This window comes from Passer domesticus, chromosome 15, assembly GCF_036417665.1.
Source record: "Passer domesticus isolate bPasDom1 chromosome 15, bPasDom1.hap1, whole genome shotgun sequence".
NCBI classification, from domain to species: Eukaryota; Metazoa; Chordata; class Aves; order Passeriformes; family Passeridae; genus Passer; species Passer domesticus.
In genome coordinates, this window is record NC_087488.1 from 2,526,603 (window position 1) to 2,544,738 (window position 18,136).

Genomic DNA, 18,136 nt, shown 5'->3' on the forward strand with positions numbered 1-18,136 from the left:
CTGCTGCTGCTCCTCCCAAGGCCCAGCATGGACAGAGGATCTTTGCAAACACCCTGCAGAGCCCCAGTGCAGGCTGGCAGAGCTGGGGGTGCTCACCTGCAGAGGAGAAGGCTCCAGGGACACCTCAGAGCCCCTGCCAGGGCCTAAAGGGGCTCCAGGAGAGCTGCAGAGGGACTGGGGACAAGGCATGGAGGGACAGGACACAGGGAATGGCTTCCACTGCCAGAGGGCAGGGCTGGATGGGATATTGGGAATTAGGAATTGTTCCCTGGGAGGGTGGGCAGGCCCTGGCACAGGGTGCCCAGAGCAGCTGTGGCTGCCCCTGGATCCCTGGCAGTGCCCAAGGCCAGGCTGGGCAGGGCTTGGAGCAGCCTGGGATGGTGGAAGGTGTCCCTGAACATGGCAGGGGCTGGGGTGGAATGAGAAGAGCTTTTAAGTTTCTTCCAACTCAAACCATTCTGAGATTCCAAGAGTCTGTGAGACAAAAATTGGGATCATCAGAGTCTCCTGGGAGGACAGGACCCAGAGCAGCACAGCCAGGAGCTTTCTGGCCATGAGGAATTAAAAAGCCATCGATTTCTGCCATTAGCAGGGGTGTGGCCGGAGCAGACGCCACAGGCAGAGCCACTCACTGAATAATTCAGGCAGAGATGACGAAGCCCAGGGCCAGGCTGGGGAAGCCTCTGCCTGTTCTCCTGCTCACCTTCCCAAGGACGCGGCTTTTGCTGCTGGCCCTGGACACTGGGTACAGGCTGGGGGCAGCGACCAGGATTCTGTCCCACGGACCTGGGGGACACGTGTTGGTCCCTGAGCCAGTCCCAAAGGATGGGGAACAGTGACACGCCAGGGCTGTGTGACTTTGGGGGTCCTGACCCAGCCTGGCCTGGTGTATCCCCAGGGAGCAGCCAGACAATGCCCTCAGCAATGGTCCATTTTGGGACAGGGACACTCATGTGGGGGCAAAGGGACACTGCTGTGGGGCAGGGACACTGCTGTGGGGCAGGGACACTCATCTGGGGGCAAAGGGACACTGCTGTGGGGCAGGGACACTCATGTGGGGGCAAAGGGACACTGCAGTGGGGCAGGAACATCCATCAAGGGGCACAAGGGCACTCATCAAGGGACACAGGGACACTGCAGTGGGGCAGGGACACCCCTCAGCAGGCACCCTGGGGCTCCCGTGCTGTGCCCTGTCCCACCGTGCCCGTGCCACCCAGGGGTGGCTCCCAGGGCACCTCTGCCACCACCAGCAGGCACGGGCCACCCACGAGCCCCCGGGCCAAGAGATTTCCCCCTGTTTGTGCCACGTCCCCTGTGCCAGGGCTGGCCGGAGCCTGGGGATGTCGGGGGACACAGCACGGGCTCCCGGTGCCCCGGGCTGGGTTTGCCCGGTCTCAGCCCGTGCTGGCGAGCCCGGAGGCAGCAGCGGGCACCGGGAGAGGGCGGCTGGAGCCCGGGCAGGCGGCATTGGAGGAGTTAATTTCCAGCCTCGCCGCGGGAGTCGGGAGCTATTAATACTCGCACGCCGCTTTAGCTGTCAGAGCGAGCGGCTGCTCTGCCGGTGAGACGAGCCCCGCGGAGCCGCCGCTCCCCGACGGCACAACTTTGCCCCTCCGTCGGTGTGTGCGGCCGCCGGGCCCCGCCGGACCCTTCCAGACCCTTCCGGACCGCGCTGGGTCCCGTCAGAGCCCGCCGGAGCCCACCTGCTGCCGGTGCCATCCCCGTCCCCGCTGTCCGGTGCCAGGGGCAGCCGCTGCCCGCGGCCTCTGCAGCCCCGCCGGGCTCGGCCGGTGCCTCGGCCCCCGCCGGAGCCCTGGTGCCGCTGATGCCCCCCCCGGGCCCTGCTCGCACCCCCTGAGGGCTGGCAGCGCCATGGGTGCCGGGGTGGCGCTGGGCATCACCGGTCCCGGCGTGAGGGCACAGCCCGGAGCCGCCTCCGTGCCCGGGCAGCGGCCGGGGCCGTGTGACGGGCTGGCCGGCTCCATGGCCCCGGCAGGGCCGGCGTGAGCCTCGGGGCACCGCGGGCACGGAGAAGATGCCAGCCCGCTCCGGCACTGCCTGCCCTGCGGTCGCCCTCGCCCGGGCGCGGTGGCCACCGGACCCGAGCGATGGATTCCTTCTGCTTCGTCTGCTTCCAGAGAGAGGAGCTGCAGCCCCTGCACCTGCACAGGTCAGTGCCAGCCCGGGACAGCCCCGGCGGGGGCACAGCGCTGCCGGGACACGCCGTGACCCGGGAGGGCACCGAGCCGGGCCGTGCCAAAGTTTCCTCGGCAGCGGGCGCGTCCCCTCCCGGCGGAGCAGCCCGGGGCCGGTGCTGTGTCCACGTGTGTCCGCCCGGGATGTGCTTCCCTGGCAGCCGGGAACCCGCTGGGCATCCCGTGCCGTGCCGTGCCGTGCCGTGCCGTGCCGTGCCGTGCCAGCTCAGCGGTGCTGCCGTGCCCATGGGGGCAGCGGGGCTGTGGGCAGCATCCTGTGCACCCAGGGCCCCCCGGAGCCGTCCCAGATCCGCCCCCGCTCCATCCCGGAGCCGTCCCAGCCGTCCCCGCTCACCGGAGCAGGGCCCGGGCGGTCTCTGCTCCTCCTGCCCGGCCGGGCCCGGGGCCCAGCGCAGCCGGGGCTCCGCCAGGAGAGCCCCAGGCTCCCCGGGCCCGTCCCTCTGGGCAGCAGCACCGGCGCTCGCCTCCCCCTTTCCCGAAATCTCCTCTCCTGAGCGACAGCCAAGGAGAATGTGCGGAGCCGGAACGAGCCGGGCAGCCGGCAGGATGCGAGGTGCGAGTGCTGGCACATGTTGTGCCCAACTGCTCCTCGGTGGCACGGAGCCACTGCCGGCTCCTGTCGCACGCTGCCAGCCCCCAGCAGAGCCCCTGCCTGTCCCCACCAGGCACTGGTGTCCCCAGCGAGGTCTGGGGGCCTCAGGGCCAGCAGCTGGATCAGCCCAGGCAGTCTGGCCTTCCTCAGGGTGGCAGGAAGCTGTGGGGTTTGTTTTGGTGTAAATAATGAGGGTTTGGAGCTCAGTTCCTGTGAGTCAGTGCCCAGGTGGGGAACAGGGGTCGCGAGGGCCTGGCTGAGGGTGCTGCTGGCCAGGGCGTGCACAGAACTCCTGGGCTCCTGTCCCAGCCCAGCCCGGGCCCAGAGCTGACCAGCAGTGCCAGCTATGCCAGGCCACAGGTGGCACGAGCCTGGCATCCTCAGCCAGGCAGGGAGCACCCGGGGTGGCACTCTGGTGGCCCAGGGTCCCGTGTGGTGGCTGCAGGGACCTCCCCTCCCTGCATGGGGCACGGCGAGGGACAGACACCCATGGCTTGTGCCCTGAGGCTTCTCCCTGTCCTGCCCTGCTTCAGGGTGGGCTGCACTGGGGGTGGGGCTGTGTCCGGTTCCTGAGCACCCCCTGGTTGTCACCAGCTTGTCCCCGAGTCTGTCTCCATCCCGTGGGGTCACAGCTGCCATCGCCTGTCACCTCCAGCACAGCCCCACCGGAGCGGGCTCCCCGGGGTGACAGGAGGTGCTGCCAGAGGCTCTCCCTGCTCTGTCACCGCCCCTGGCACTCCCTGACCCTGTCCCCAGTGCCAGGGGCGCTGCGTGGGCCCCACGCGTGGGTGCTGTGGCAGTGTGTCTGTCCTCCATGTCTGTCCCCACGGGTTTGCCCCATCATGTCTGTCCCCCCGTGTCTGTCCCCATGTCTTTTCACCTGTGTCAGCCCGTGTCCGTTCCCTGTCCCCGTCCCCCCGTGCCCGTTCCCGCAGCCTCTAGATGGTGCCAGGAGAACGGGCAGCGAGCGGAGGCGGCGGCCGGGCGGTGCCGGGTGCTGTGGGGGTACCGGGGCACCACCGGCGTGCCAGGACGGGCCCCGTGGCTCTCCCCGTGCCCCCAGCTCAGCCCCTCCTTCCCCTGGAAGAAACCCGTTGTGCTGCTTTCCCCAGGCAGCCCATCCCAAAGAGCCCCTCGGGTCCCGTTCCGTCCCGGTGCTGAGCAGCCGCCACCGTGCCCCGGGGCCAGCGCCATTGCCAAGGTCCCGCCTGCGGCCGGTGCTGCCCGGCCCGGGATCCATCCCTCGTGGCGGTGTCCGCCGCGCTCGGTCCCTGGCAGCCCCGGGAGCTCGGGACGGGCCCCGGGCCGGGGCAGCCCCGGGGGTCGGAGCCCCTGGCAGGGGCTCGGGGTGCCCATCACCGCCGGGGCTGCCCCACGGCTCCGGCCGCGGCCCCTCCCTGACCTTGGGGGCAGCCCCCGGGACCCCCGGCTGTCACCCCTGGGGTGGCAGCTCGCGCAGGGGGACACCGAGCTGGGGGCTCCGAGCCCCGCGCAGCTCCGCCGCCCCTTCCCCTGGGAATCCCCGTGGGTGGGCTCTGTCCCAGGGACCCAGGGGACACCCGGCGCCCCTCGGGCGGTGTCCCCGGGCCGGGCGGGGGCTGCTGGCCCCGCGGGCGGGACACGCCGGAGCCCCCGGGGGAGCGGTCCCCCCGCCCGGGCTGCGGCTCCCGGCGTGCTCCGCTCCCGCCTTCCCTCCCTCCCTGCTTCCCTCCGCTGCTCCTTCCCAGCATCCCCGCAGCATCCCCGGCAGCTTTGGCTGCTGTCGCCGGAGCGCGACAGGCGCGGGTGGCCGTGGGACCGCGGCCGTGTGGGGCTCAGCCCCTGGCTCCGCTCTGGCCGAGCCGCGGCCAAGGGACAAGCGACCTTCTCGCTGAATTCCGAGGGGATTCGGCACGCTGGGAATATTCTGGGCTTTCCGGGTCATTTCCCGCTGCCCACCCTGCCCGAGCCCATCCCTCGGTGTGACGAGCCGGGTGTTCCCTTTCCGAGCACAAATCCCACTCGTGGTCCCGCGGGGAGGCGGGGGCTCTTCGCACGGTTTGGGATTGCACGAGGTGATAAACATGTTTGATCTGGCTCCTTTCATCTCGTTAATCTTAATTAGTTATTAATATTCCGGGAGTGCTTTGAAGACCACGAGCTCAGTGCGGGCTCTCCCTGGTACAACTGGTGTTACTATGGCTCAGTGTGCGGGCCACCGAGGGGCAGGGATGCCCCAGAGGGACCTGACTGTCCCCACGGAGCCCCGTGGAACCCCCTGGGGTCACATGGAGCCCTGCTGAGCCCCATGGAGCCCCACACAGCCCCGCTGAGCCCCAGGGAGCCCACAGAGATCCACAGAGCCCCGTGGAGTCCCAAAGAGCCCCATCGAGTCCCAAAGAGCCCCATGGAGTCCCCAGGAGCTCTGCTGAGCCCTGCAAAGTCCCATGAGGACCTGCTGAGCCCCGTGGGGTCCCACAGAGCCCCACGGAGTCCCACGGCATGCCACGGGGCCCTGCCAGGCCCAGCTGGTCCCAGTGCCAGCTCAGCCCCTGTGTACCCAGGGCACAGCACCAGGATGGTGACACTGGGGGCTGACCCACGTGTGGGGCGTGTGACAGTGTCCCTGCAGCCTCCCCGTGGGCCCCGGGCTGGCTCCCCGGGCAGCGGCACCTCCCGCCTGACCTAGAAACAGCCGCGAGCTATAAATAGGGAGAGCGCTGCCAGAGAGCTCGGAGGAGCCGCGAGCGGGAGGCTGCGGGAGCCAGGATGGCACCGCAAGGACAGGCAGGGGACACGGGGGGAGAGGGGAGGCTGCAGCCACCCCGTCCCTATCGGCCCATGGTGGGGCGGGCGGCTGTGCCTCTCCCTGGCCCGTGTGTGCTGCGGTGACACCGAGCCCAGCTCTGCCCTTCTCCCCCTTTTCCTTCTTTCGCGCACCTCCACTGCTCAGAGGCCCTCCTGCCCCGTGCCAGCCCCGTGCCAGCCCCGTGCCAGCCCGCACCCAGCCCAGCCCGGGCACCGCGCTCCGGCATTTCTCCTCCCAGCGCCGTCCGATGCCTCCATCCCGCCGGGAATCGCCCACCCTGGGAGCGCCCCAGCCGCGGGAGCCGGGAGCTGAGGCGGGACCCGGGCGGAGGGGGATGGAGGGACAGGGACAGGGACCGGGACAGGGACAGGGACAGGGACCGGGACAGGGACCGGGAGCCGCAGCCGCCCCCGCCGCCCTGCCCGGGGCAGGAAGAGGGTGACAGTGGCACAAATGAAAGCGCAGTGTCGGAGTGTGATTCAGCCTCTTGCCTTAAAGTCATTCATGAAAAGCCTTAATTGCTCTGCATGCTCAGAGCGGAGCGGAGCCATCCGTGAGTCAGAGCCGGCGGCTCCCGGCCCTCCCCGCTTGCTGCGGGCTCGGGGGCAGCGGCACGGCTCGGTCCAGCGGGGGCACAGCGGATGTGCGGGAACAGTCCTTGTCCCCCTCGGAGGGTGGGGCAGCCCCACCTCTGTGGGTCCCTTTAAAGTGACAGTGCAGGAGCCAAGGGACCTGGCACCCAGCTGAGAGACAAGGACGTGCCAAGGCAAATCCTGGCCAGTGTTAAACATCCCTGCTTGGCTTTGGTGGGCACAGAAGGAAATCCGGGAAGACGAAGTGTGTCCAGGGATGCTCCAAGAGGGAGCACAGTGCCAACCCCTCGCCTTCCTCCTGGAAAGCTGTCACTGTCCCCCAGGCTGGGGGTGCCTGGGAGCTCCTGGTGCCCAGCTCCAGCACCACTTGCTGAAAGTGTTGCCAAATCTAAGGCACCTGAAGGGAAGCCCCCGTGATGTGTTTGCCTCATCTGGCATTCCCTGGCTTGGCCTGAACGTTCCCACCATTCATGAGCCACAGGGGAAGCCACATGTCCTGCACACATTGAGGAGCAGCATTTGGGGGGCTGCCTGTGCCATGGTGGGCATCACCTGTGCCATGGTGGCTCAGGTTGCCCAGAGAAGCTGTGGCCACCCCATCCCTGGAGCTGTCCAAGGCCCTGCTGGATGGGGCTTGGAGCAGCCTGGAAGGTGTCCCATGGCAGGGGTTGGAACAAGATGATCCTGAAGGTCCCTTCCAACCCAAACCATTCCCTGTCCCAGGGTGGGCACCACCCACCCTCGGGGGCATCACCCATGCCAAAGGAGAGGGCACAGAGCCTGGGAGGGCTCAAGGACAGCAGGGCCCAGGGAAGCAGGACTCGGTCCTGTGCTGGTGACCCCGGATCAGCCTCGGGTGGGCTCGGGTGTGAAGCCGCCCCCTGCGGAGCACCGCTCCCGTCCCCATTGTCCCCAGCGCCCTGCTCCGAGCCGAGCCCGCGCTACCGGAGCTCCGCACGGCGGGGAGGGGGCGGCTCAGCCCCGGCCCCCCTTTCCCGGGCTGCTCCCGCACCGACTCCCGCGGCTACATCGGGGGGCGGGGACAGGCAGCGCCCCGCATCGCTCATTCCGCATCCCCCATCCCCGCGGGGCCGGCGGCGGAGCCCCCCCGCGCCTCCCGCTCCTCCCGCTCCGCGCTCCCTCCCCGGGGCGGCGCCGGTGCCGGTGCGGGCGGAGCGCGGCGCGGGGCGGGCGCTGCCGGGGCTGCGGGGGGCGCCGCGCTCCGCTCCCTCCGCTCCCTCCGCTCCCTCGGCTCCGCTCCGCTCCTCCGGCGGCGGCGGGGCCGCGGCATGAGGAGCCCGGCGGGGCGGGCGGAGCGCGGCGGCGGCGGCGGCGGCGGCGGCTCCTCTCCCGCCGGGGACGGGGCGCGGCGGCGGCTCGCCCCTCCGGTAAGGCGGCGGTGCGGGGATGGGGCGCGGGCACGGGGGTGCGGGGATGAGGATCCGGGGATGGGGATGCGGGGATGGGGGCGCGGGGGGCGCTGCCCGCCCGGTACCGAGGCCGCCCTTTGTTTGCCCGCACGGCGCGGGGAGGGGACAAACCCCCATCCCGGTACAACCGGGATGAATGGAGCGGGGTGGGCACCGCGCGGTGCGGGCGCTGCCCCCGGGATCGGTGGCCCCCCCCGCCCCGGGTCCCTCCTGCGGCCGGTGGCACCTGCGCCCCGGGCGGCCCCGGTACGGCGGGGGGGCGAGGGGGAGGGACGGGGACCGAGGGGCGTGAGTGACACCGAGCGGTGCTGGGGCCGCGGGGCTGCTCCCCGGGGGCTCCCGGCGGGTTTGGGGGTGTCTGGAAGGGTGCACTGAGCTGGAAGGCAGCTGGGAACAGGGGAAGGGGAGAGCAGGGAGAGGCGGCCTCGGGGGCAGCTCAGGCCGTGTCCCCTGGCGTCCCCTCGTTGTGTCCCCTTGTGTACCCTCACCACCTCCCCATCTCATCTCCCCTTGTCTTCCCTCACCTCCCCTTGTCTTCCCTCACCAGCTTCCTGTCTTCCCTGTTACCTCCCCTCGTGTCCCCTCATGTCCCCTTGCCATCTCCCCTCATGCCCCGTCCATCATCTCCCCTCGTTTCCCCTCATTGTCTCCCCTCATTGTGTCCTCTCTTGTCCCCTCATCATCTCCCCGTGTCATCTCCTTTCGTCATCTCTCCTTGTCTCCCCTCGCATCCCTTCACCACGTCCCCTGCTGTCTCCTTGTGTCCCCTCACCGCCTCCCCTAGCTCCCCTTTCACCTGCCCCGCTGTCCCCTGCTGTCCCCTGCTGTCCCCGGGCCGCGGGGCCGGCCTCCAGCCCAGCCCGGCGTGTCCCCGGCCGCAGCGGGCAGGGGGAGCGTGACCCACTTTCCTCCCGGTCCGGCCTCGCTGCCGCCGTGGCCGCGGGCGGGCGACGCCAGCCGGGAGCCCCGGCACAGCTCGGGGACCGGGACCGGGGCGGCCCGGCCTCGGCACGGCTCTGTGCGGGACCCGCGGACCAGCTCGGAGCTGGCTGTCCGTGTGCCGAGCCCCGCGCCGCCCGGTGTCACCGTGTCACCGCGCCCGCCGCGGGAGGGGACCGCGGAGAGCTGGGCGCATCCTCCTGCACGGAGCATCCAGGCTGGGCTGGGGCACACAAAGCGCCCTGCAGCGGAGCCGGGGCTGGGCTTTGTGGCAGAGGGACGTGTCCCTGTTGTCGCCAGGAGCGAGCGGGGCCGAGGGCCGGCTGGCCCTGCCGGGGTCGGGCAGGTGCCGCTCGGGGCGTTTGTCTTTGCAGATCCCAACCGTGCGGTGCTGTCGGCGCTGACGGAAGAGTTTTTGGGAGGGAGATGATGACAGGCTGATGAAACCAATCAAACAATGAAGTAATCACAAGTCCCCGGTGCTGGCGGCGAAGGCGGGAGGAGCTGCAGGCTGGAGGAGCGGAGGTCCTAAGGAAGCCATCCTGCTCGGCAGCAAAAACCCCGCGAGGCAGAAGCACTGAGAGGCGGCCAAGGTCCTGTCATCGGGGCCGATGGACAGAGACGGCCCCGTGTGCGGGAGGGCAGGAAAATCCTGCTGGCAGCTCCGGGAGAGCAGTACGGAGGGCGCAGGGGACGGTGCAGGAGGGAGGAGCGGCGGCTCCCCGGGGAGCCGGCGGAGGAGAGTCCTGGCTTTGTTTGCTCTTCCCGAATCGCTCTGTGAAACCTGAATCCTGGGACCAAAGGCTGAGGAAGCTTGTCACAGGCTGCTGGCCAGGATGGGAGATGGTTCCTGCAGCGGGGGACACTACGGATGGCTGTGACAGGGCCTGACCCTGCCCTGCATCTGGAACATCTGCACTGGGAGAGCAGCTCCTGCCGCTGGGAGCCCGCGCTGGGCTGAGCGTTCATCGGCTTTGCCGAAGAGAATCCTGCTGCCAGGCAGGCTGCTCTGCTCTGGGCAGGGAACTGGTATGAGGATTGCCGGATCAGTCCAGTGCCAGCTCAGCCCTGTGCTGGGGCACTGGGGGTGCCATGGCTGCGGGTGCCTCGGGGCAGGTTTGGGGCTGGATCCAGCCGTGCCCGCGGTGCTCCAGCCTCTCCCGGCCTGTCCTGCTGCTCTGGAGCCAGTGCACATGGAGACCTCTGCTCCTGCTGGGCTGAGGGGTGATGGCAGAGGGGCTGTCCCCAAACCACTGCCAGCAGTCAATGTCCCCGTGCTGTGTGTGACCTCCCGGACACACTCGGCTTGTCCTGAGGGGTTTTGCGTGGCCCTGGGGTGGCACATGGATGCAGGAACCCTTTCCCTGTGCCTGTTTTGCTGCTTTGGGTGAGGTGGGAGGTGGTGGCCAGCCTGGCTGGAGCTGCCTGGCCCTGGTGGGTGCTGGTGGCTCCGAGCCCTGGTGAGATTCCTGTCCTGTCCCCACAGCCACGGTGTCCCCGTTAGGCCAAGGTGCCTTTGTGATCCCTCCCTGGGCTCCAGCGTGCCACAGCCCCCGGGAAGCACAGCTCATATCTGGTGTGCAGGTCCCAGGGGCATGGAGGAGAGGAGAGGATGTCCCTGGAACGGGGTCAGGCAGGAATGGAGGTGGCAGGGGCTGGAAATCCAGTGGGGCTCTGGGAGGCAGTGGCTCAGTGTGGGGCACGGCCAAAGCACCGCTGGCCCCTGGGTCCAGTGAGACCAGGGTGGTGCTGGCATGTGGAGAGCTGGGAGAGGGGATGGCTCTGGTGGGGCCCAGGGTGTGACTTTGCTGGCTCAGTGTGTTTTTTAGGGGAAACAGGGCAGGTTTGGACGCTGGTTGGGTGTGGAGGGAGGGAGGTCACTCCTGAGAGATGCCCTGGACTCCAGCCTGCTGGGCTTGGATGGGAGTTGGTGTTACCTGCTCATAACTGAGGGTTTGGGGAAGGGAAACGGGGGAATCAAATCTCTGCCAAGTGCAGGGACAGAGCAGCGTGTGCCTGTGCCCGTCCCACTGCTGCATTTCACCTTTCTCCCCTCTTTAAAGAGGAATCTGGGTTTTGCAGAGCCCCTGCCCTGCATAGATTTTCCCTTCATCGAGTCCCAGCCCCCAGTGCTCAACCGTGCATCAGGCTCAGCCCAAGCCCTTTTCCTGTGACCTCCCTCAATAACTGGGTTGTTTTTCTGTCATTCTCTGATGTGGCCAGAGGGATTTTTTTTCCCCCTTTCCCTCTTAATTTCCAAGCAGCCGCTGCTCCAGCAGCCTTCTCTGCGGGAGCCTGGGGCAACTCTCCCGGGCGGCCTCTGCTCCTCTCAATGAGCTCCTAATGAGTTTGCAATTAGTTATCGGCAGAGCCGCTGTGCCCAGGGCGGAGCGGGATGTGCAGCGGGATGCAGAGCAGGGCAGAGCATCCCCGGGCAGGGAAGAGCGCTGGGCAGGAGTGGCGGTGCCAGGCTCGGCTGCCGGCAGGATGCTGGGGCTGTGGGATAATGTCCTTCCGGGATGTGCTCCGCGGTGCTGGGCTTGGGCAAGAGGAGCGGCAGCTGCCGACGGGAGACGAGTGGCTGCCTATAAATACCTGCCAGGGAGCAAGGAAGAGGTGGGTGGATTATCCTCCTCACTCAATGAGATAAACGGTTCTGAAGCTTAAACACAGAACAATTTTAGTCTGAATAGTAGGAGAAATGGCTCAGGATGCGGAGATGACGGCAGGAACCGCCTGTGGTGAGCGGCAGGTCCCGGGGCTGCCTCTGTCACTCCGGGACCTTGAGCCCTGGGGGCTTTGCCAGGACTCGGCTGGGATGCTCATCCTTCCTCCCTGCTTGGGAAAGCTCCTTCAGGAACACTGGAGCTGAGCTGGAGAGGGTGTGTTTGTCCCCCCTCGGACGTGGCGCTGACTCCCTTCCAAAGTTTTGGGGTGGGAGAGGAGCTGGGGTGCTGGGAAAGGCCCCGTTGTGGCTCTGGAGTGACCCAGTCTGGTGTGTGGCCGCACAGGTGCTCCTTGGTGGGACTGGCCTGGCTGCAGAAGGATATGGGACCTTAACCCCGGCCCCTGCCATGCTGGTGGCATCTCCTGCCACACTGGCACTGCCATCCCTCCGTGCCCCGCTATTCCCACATCCCCGCTGTCCCTGGGAGAGCACGGAGCTGGAACGGAGCTCTGGCTGCCTCCTGCTGCTGCCCCGCTTCGCTGCTCACATCAAACCCGACATGCTCCCAAAAGCCTTTCAATTTTTAATGAAAACTTCTGTGTTTACGCTTTCCGTGCCCTCGGCGTGTCGGTGCTTTGGTCCCCGCCGCTGTCTGGCTCCTCCTGGGAGCGGCGATGGCCCCGTGTCCCCCCGAGCAGGCGGGGTGGCTGCTCGGGCTGGCCGTGCCACTGCGGCAGGATCCCAGCACATCCCATCCCTGGCAGCACACCCGGTGCCAGCTGTGCCAGCCCACGGGACCGGGCTCGGCGGGATCCCTGCTTCCCATGGATGCTCTCGGTTTGGCTGGGAAGGAGACACCTGGAAACACCAACAGGCTGAGCCAAGGGGGAAAGCAAACAGCCCTTGACTTGGAGAGCACTTCCACAAGCTGCCAGCCCTCCCTCTCCTCTCTCCCATCCAACCAGCAGGGCTTTTCCTCAAACCCAACCTTCCCGACTTGAATAATTGCATTTCAACGCCGGTTAATTAAGGGACATTGATGAAGGCAGCCGTAAATCCAAGCGTAGCTGGAATTCTTCGTGCAGGATGCTGGGGGCTGTTCTCAGTCCTGCCTCCAGCGAGCTGCTGCTGATCCACCTCCACCTCCAGCACCCAGACACTGAGATGGTGCTCCTCTGCCAGGGGGCCAATGAAACACTATGGAGATGAGCCGCTTCGGAGATCTTATGAGTCAAACTGTTACATTTTTGGAACATCATGATGTTGAAGTTCCTTTTCTATTTTTTCCCCAACTTACCAGGGAAAAAAATATAACTATAATAAGTGAAGAAGCTGAGCTTTGGTTTGGGATGACAGGCAGCACGATGGGGGGCAGGAAGGAAGGAAGGAAGGAAGGAAGGAAGGAAGGAAGGAAGGAAGGAAGGAAGGAAGGAAGGAAGGAAGGAAAAGTTGGAGATCCGACTCAGCCTTATTGGGAAGGGGCTGGGAGGATCCCTGTGTGTGAACCTGACCGTGGGGTGCTGCAGGTGCTTCATGCAGTGTCTGGCACCATTTGGGGTGGCTGTCACAGCCCCTGCATGGGGCTCAGCCCGTGGGCACCGCCTGGGCTCTCTCTGCCCATCCTCACCCGCCTGCAGGCACCGAGTGCCCTCCCACATCCCTGGCTGCCCGGGGTTTGGGCTTCTGCTGTGATGGAGTGCTCTGAAGACATCAGAGAAGATGCCGGGGTGGTTTCACTGCTGTGGTGGGTGACTCTGAGCTTGGATCTTCATGTGGGAATGTCAGAGTGAGGAGAAAACCATCCCTGGTTTGTTGGGAGTGAGGGATGTTGGTGCTGGTGTCCATGTGCTGCTGGCTGGGCCGGCCTCTGCTCTGCTCTGGTGAGATCCCACCAGGAATGCTGCATCCAGCTGTTGGTGCCCAGCACAGGACAGACATGGATGTGTTGGAGCAAGTCCAGAGGAGCTACAATGATGATTATTGGAATGGAACACCTCTGCTATGAGGAAAAGCTGAGAGAATTTGGATTGTTCAGAGAAGACTCTGGCGAGACCTTAAAGCTCCTTTCAGTGCCTCGAGGGGCTCCAGGAGAGCTGCAAAGGAACTTGGACAAGGGCCTGGAATGAAAGGACAAGGGGAATGGCTTCCCACTGGCAGAGGGCAGGGCTGGATGGGATGTTGGGAAGGAATTGTTCCCTGGGAGGGTGGGCAGGCCCTGGCACAGGGTGCCCAGAGCAGCTGGGGCTGCCCCTGGATCCCTGGCAGTGCCCAAGGCCAGGGTGGACATGGCTTGGAACAGCCTGGGATAGGGGCAGATGTCCCTTCCCATGGAACAAGACTGGCTTTAAGGTCCCTTCCGACCCCAAAGCAGTCTGGGATTCTGGGATTCTCCACACCTGTCTGGCACCCTGGCTGGCGAAGGCCAGGAGTTGGTGCTGGTGGGTGGTCAGAGGTGTGAGGGAGGGATTTGCTGCAGAGCCATCGTGTCCCCCTTGGTGCCAGGCCATGGTCCTGGCTCCACTCTGGAGCTTCCCCAGCTGGGGTGAGGCTCAGCTCTGGAGGTGCTCAGTACTGGAGTCGACAGGGCTGGCTCCTGGGGGCCCCACTGGGGACACAGCAGGAGAGAGACCCCCAAAGGGCCTTGGCTCCTGTCCTGCAGAGTGGCTGGGAACACACCAGGCCTGAGAAAATGTGTTCATGTATGTGTCCCTGCTTGTATCCATGTGTGTCCTTGTCCCCGTCTCTGCCATGCCTGGACCCCTCCCTTTGCCCCCAAACATCCACATGGCTGCAGCCCCTGTGGAGGCTGGAGCACCCCCTCCAGTGCTATTGGGTTGGTGGCCCTTGGGGACAGAGGGGTGGCACCCAGTGGGGGCTGCTCAGCACCACCCTGGAGCCCTGGGGAAGGACGGGACGGGATGGGACGGGACGGGACGGGACGGGACGGGACAGGACGGGACGGGGTGGGATGGGATGGGATGGGATGGGGTGGGATGGGATGGAATGGGGTGGGACACAGTGGCCCTGCAGCCCCCACGGAAGCAGTGCCACCTCTGCCTTGCAGCGCAACCATGAGCGCGGGCTCGATTGAGCAGGAGCCGTCGCGCAAGCTGGGCTGCTGCGGGGTGCCCCTCATCACCGAGGACATGCAGTCCCTGGCCATCCGCACCCTCTCGGGCACCGACATCACCAAGCACTATGACCTCATCCGCGAGCTCGGCAAGGGCACCTACGGCAAGGTGGACCTGGTGTCCCACAAAAGCACAGGTGAGGCCAGCGGGGCGTGTGCCGGGAGCGGGGTGCCGGCTCTGTCCCAGCCGAGGGCTCACTCCTGTCCCCTGCCCTCCACAGGCACCAAGATGGCCCTGAAGTTCGTCAACAAGAGCAAGACGAAGCTGAAGAACTTCCTACGGGAATTCAGCATCACCAACACGCTCTCCTCCAGCCCCTTCATCATCAAGGTCTTTGACGTGGTCTTCGAGACCGAGGACTGCTACGTCTTCGCTCAGGAGTACGCCCCCGGCGGGGACCTCTTTGACATCATCCCGCCTCAGGTGGGACCCCGGCACCTCCCATGGGAGCCTCTGTGGGATGTGGGGGCTCAGGGGGTGCTGAGCAAAGCTGCCCCTGTGCTTTGTGCCCGTGTGGGAGGGTGCAGGTGCAGGGACTGGGCACCCCCATCTAGGCTGGGCTTGACCACAAGCACCTAAATAAGTGTGAGACCCATCACCCATCCTCTGGGTGGCCTAAGATCCATCACCCATCCCTAGGATGGCCTGAGACCCATCTCCTGGGGAAGCTGTGGCTGCCCCTGGATCCCTGGAAGTGTCCAGGGCCAGGTTGGATGGGGCTTGGAGCAACGTGGGCTAGTGGAAGCTGTCCCTGCCCAGGGCAGGGGGTGGAACTGGATGATCCTTAAGGTCCCTTCCAACCCAAACCATCCTATGGGGACCCTGAGACCCATCACCCATCTCTTGGGTGGCCCAGGACCCACCACCATCCCCTGCCTCAGAGCACCCAGATAAAAGCACCCACAGCCATCAGACCATGGAGGTGTGGGTGCCCGGGCTGGGCGGGTCCCCCCAGGGCTGACGCCGTGTCCCCCCGCAGGTGGGGCTCCCCGAGGAGCTGGTGAAGCGCTGCGTGCAGCAGCTGGGCCTGGCCCTCGACTACATGCACAGCAAGAGCCTGGTGCACCGGGACATCAAACCGGAGAACGTGCTGCTCTTCGACCGCGACTGCCGCCGCGTCAAACTGGCCGACTTCGGCATGACCCGCAAGGTGGGCTGCCGGGTCAAGCGCATCAGCGGCACCATCCCCTACACGGCGCCCGAGGTGTGCCAGGCCGGCCGGGCCGAGGGCTTCGCCGTGGACACCAGCATCGACGTCTGGGCTTTCGGGGTGCTCATCTTCTGCGTGCTCACCGGGAACTTCCCCTGGGAGGCGGCGGTGGCGTCCGACGCCTTCTTCGAGGAGTTCGTGCGGTGGCAGAAGGGGCGGCTGGCGGGGCTGCCCTCGCAGTGGCGGCGGTTCACGGACAGCGCCCTGCGCATGTTCCAGCGCCTGCTGGCCCTCGACCCCGAGAAGCGCTGCCCCGTCAAGGAGGTTTTCTACTTCATCAAGTGCGACCTCATGGCCGAGGTGCGGTGCCGGCCCTCGTACCGCTCCCGCAAGCACGCCCGGGACAAGCTCCCGGCCGGGCCGCACTGCCACGAGGCCAGCGGCTCCTGCACGCCCGCCCCGCTCAAGAGGACCGTCCTGACCGAGGGCAGCGGAGCGCGCGGCCCCGAGCCTGGCGCCGCCGCCCCGGGCCCGGCCAGCAGGACAGACGGACGGCAGGACAAGGGCAAGGGGCAGATGGTGCTGGCCACAGCAATAGAGATCTGCGTGTGACGGCGGCGGCTGGCGGCTGCGCGACCCGCCCCGTCCCCCGCCCGGGACAGGGATGGGGGAGCACATCGTGGTGGTGGCGGCACGAGCCGGGCCCGGGCTCTGGGTTTCCCAAAGGAAAACAAAAAAGGAAAAGAAACACGATGGAAGAGGAAAGGACAGAACTGTTAGCGCTCTGTAGCGCCGCGGATGCCGATCCCCCGCCCCGCCTGGGCGAGGCCGGTGGCCGGAGCCCGGCCGAGGGCAGCGCTCAGTGCTGGGGAGGCTGGGGGCACCCACAGCCCTGCCACGGCTGTGCTGCCCCTCCAAGGCTCCCCGGGGGGCGTGGGGAGGGGTCTCCCAGTGCGGGGAGGAAGAGTCGGGGCAGCGGGCAGCGGGTGACCCACCGGCTCTGCCCCACCCCGTGCTCGACCCCGCCCGGGAGCGGGAAGGCCGATGACCCTGCACCGTGGAGGAGGCCTTTGGGGAGGTGTGGGTGGGTGGGGATTTGCCCTCTTCCACCGGTCCCTGTGCACTGCCGGGGACTGGGAGGGCATGGGGAGGTGGGTGACGGGGAGCCGGGGGGCTGCCAGCAGCCCCGGACCCCCGGCAGCCCCGGCTGCCTCCCTGCCGTGGGAGGTGCTGGCAGCCATTGATGTAGCAAGTGTCCCTGTCTGTGTGTCATTGTGTGTCCCAGCCGCTGCCCCCGGCAGCCCCTGTCCCCTGCCCTGCCCCACAGGGCTCAGGCCCTGCCGGAGGGCCGGGTCCCCTCTGGCCGGTGCCGGCCACCCAGCAGGGCTAGCCGTGCCCGCGGCCCCTCTGCAGACCCTTTGCACCCAGGCACTGCAGGAGGTGGCAGCGGGGCAGCCCAGGCTGCCCTGCACAGCGGGGAGGGAGCTCCGAGCGGCCCCCGCGGGCCCGCCTGCTTCTCTGTGCTGTCCCCATCACCCCTCCTTGCTGTCACCCCTTCCCAAACCTGTCACCCTCCCCTGGGGCTGGCGGGGAAGCGGCAGCGGGCCAGACCCTGCCGGGGCTGGCTGCGGCGAGGCAGGGCGTGGTGGAGCAGCCACTGGTGGCCCCTTCGTGACAAGGTCCTGGGGTGTGCGTGGAGGTCACACCTTCCCTCCTGGATTTGGGCACCCAGCAGAGCGGGGAAGCTGTGGGGGCACCCCAAGAGCACCCTGCTGTGGTTCGGGCTTCCCTCCCACGGGGCGGGTGCCGTGGGGCAGCGCCGGTGCCCCAATTCCCCACAAAGGGCTATAACGCTTTCCAGCAGCAGCAGCAGCAGCAGTTTACAGAGCAGGGGCCGCCCCCGCCCCCGCCGTGCCCCGTCCCCAGCAGCCCCGGGCCCGGCGTTAGACGTAGCATTGCCCCACGTAGAGAGCTAGGCACCGGTTTTACTCCTCTTTGCCTTAGGTCCCTCGATGTCCTCGATCTTTCGTGCAATAATGTAGATAAGGATCCCGGCCGCCCGGGAGGGCTCGGTGGCGCCGCCCGGGCTGTGTCCCCGGGGGTGCCCGGTGTGATTTCTGTCCCCGTCGAGGTCGCTGTGTCCGTAGGTTGTCAGGTTTTTATTTCCAGTTCCCTCAGCTGTCGGGTTTCGGACCTTCTTCCCGTAGGAGAGGCTGTAGTGTCACAGACGTTACCTCAGTTTGTCACTGTTGAAAAGGATTTAAAAAAACCACAACTGAAACCATAAAAAATGACAAAATACATAGTTATAAAAGCAACAAAAAATTTCTCAATGGCGGTGAAGATTTTTTTTTTTCAATTATTGACTAATATGATGCTGCCCGTGTGGGGTGGGGGCACGGCCTGTGCCTGCCGTGGCCTCAGCAGTGGCTGTCCCTCCACTTCCACCCTGTCACCACGTCCACCCGGGCAGGGAGGGCAGGGATGTGGGAGCAGCACCTGGGGGTGGGGGGCACCCGGCAGCCCTCGGTGCAGCCCCCCCAAACAGCCAGGGCTGCCGGGTGCCAATTGTATTCCAGCCACGTCCGCAGGCTAATTTCAATTTCCTGGTAATTATGCAAATGAATGT

The 18,136-nt window shown here is 66.6% G+C and overlaps 1 protein-coding gene across 4 annotated transcripts; it reads left to right on the forward strand.

The window, feature by feature from the left end:
* The first annotated feature begins 1,542 nt into the window (after nucleotides 1-1,542).
* Nucleotides 1,543-17,840, forward strand: SBK1 (SH3 domain binding kinase 1). 4 transcript variants are annotated; one of them, XM_064390564.1, is made up of 5 exons: nucleotides 7,327-7,577; nucleotides 8,933-9,587; nucleotides 14,291-14,493; nucleotides 14,578-14,780; nucleotides 15,337-17,840. In XM_064390564.1, exons 3-5 carry the CDS (start codon nucleotides 14,298-14,300, stop codon nucleotides 16,117-16,119), a joined length of 1,182 nt encoding a protein of 393 aa, XP_064246634.1. In that variant the 5' UTR covers nucleotides 7,327-7,577; nucleotides 8,933-9,587; nucleotides 14,291-14,297; the 3' UTR covers nucleotides 16,120-17,840. The 4 variants fall into 4 exon arrangements, 3 of the variants coding, with proteins under 3 accessions (XP_064246632.1, XP_064246634.1, XP_064246633.1); XM_064390562.1 differs by lacking the exons at nucleotides 7,327-7,577; nucleotides 8,933-9,587 and adding an exon at nucleotides 1,543-2,170; XM_064390563.1 differs by lacking the exon at nucleotides 8,933-9,587 and having other exon boundaries at nucleotides 7,329-7,577.
* The last annotated feature ends 296 nt before the right edge of the window (nucleotides 17,841-18,136 follow it).

Excerpts from the sequence above, each read along its gene's own strand:
- SBK1 (XM_064390562.1), top strand. The coding sequence starts at position 2,109 with ATGGATTCCTTCTGCTTCGTCTGCTTCCAGAGAGAGGAGCTGCAGCCC. Across the intron at positions 2,171-14,290 it reads CAGCCCCTGCACCTGCACAG|CGCAACCATGAGCGCGGGCT; the intron begins GTCAGTGCCAGC and ends TCTGCCTTGCAG. Across the intron at positions 14,781-15,336 it reads TTGACATCATCCCGCCTCAG|GTGGGGCTCCCCGAGGAGCT; the intron begins GTGGGACCCCGG and ends GTCCCCCCGCAG.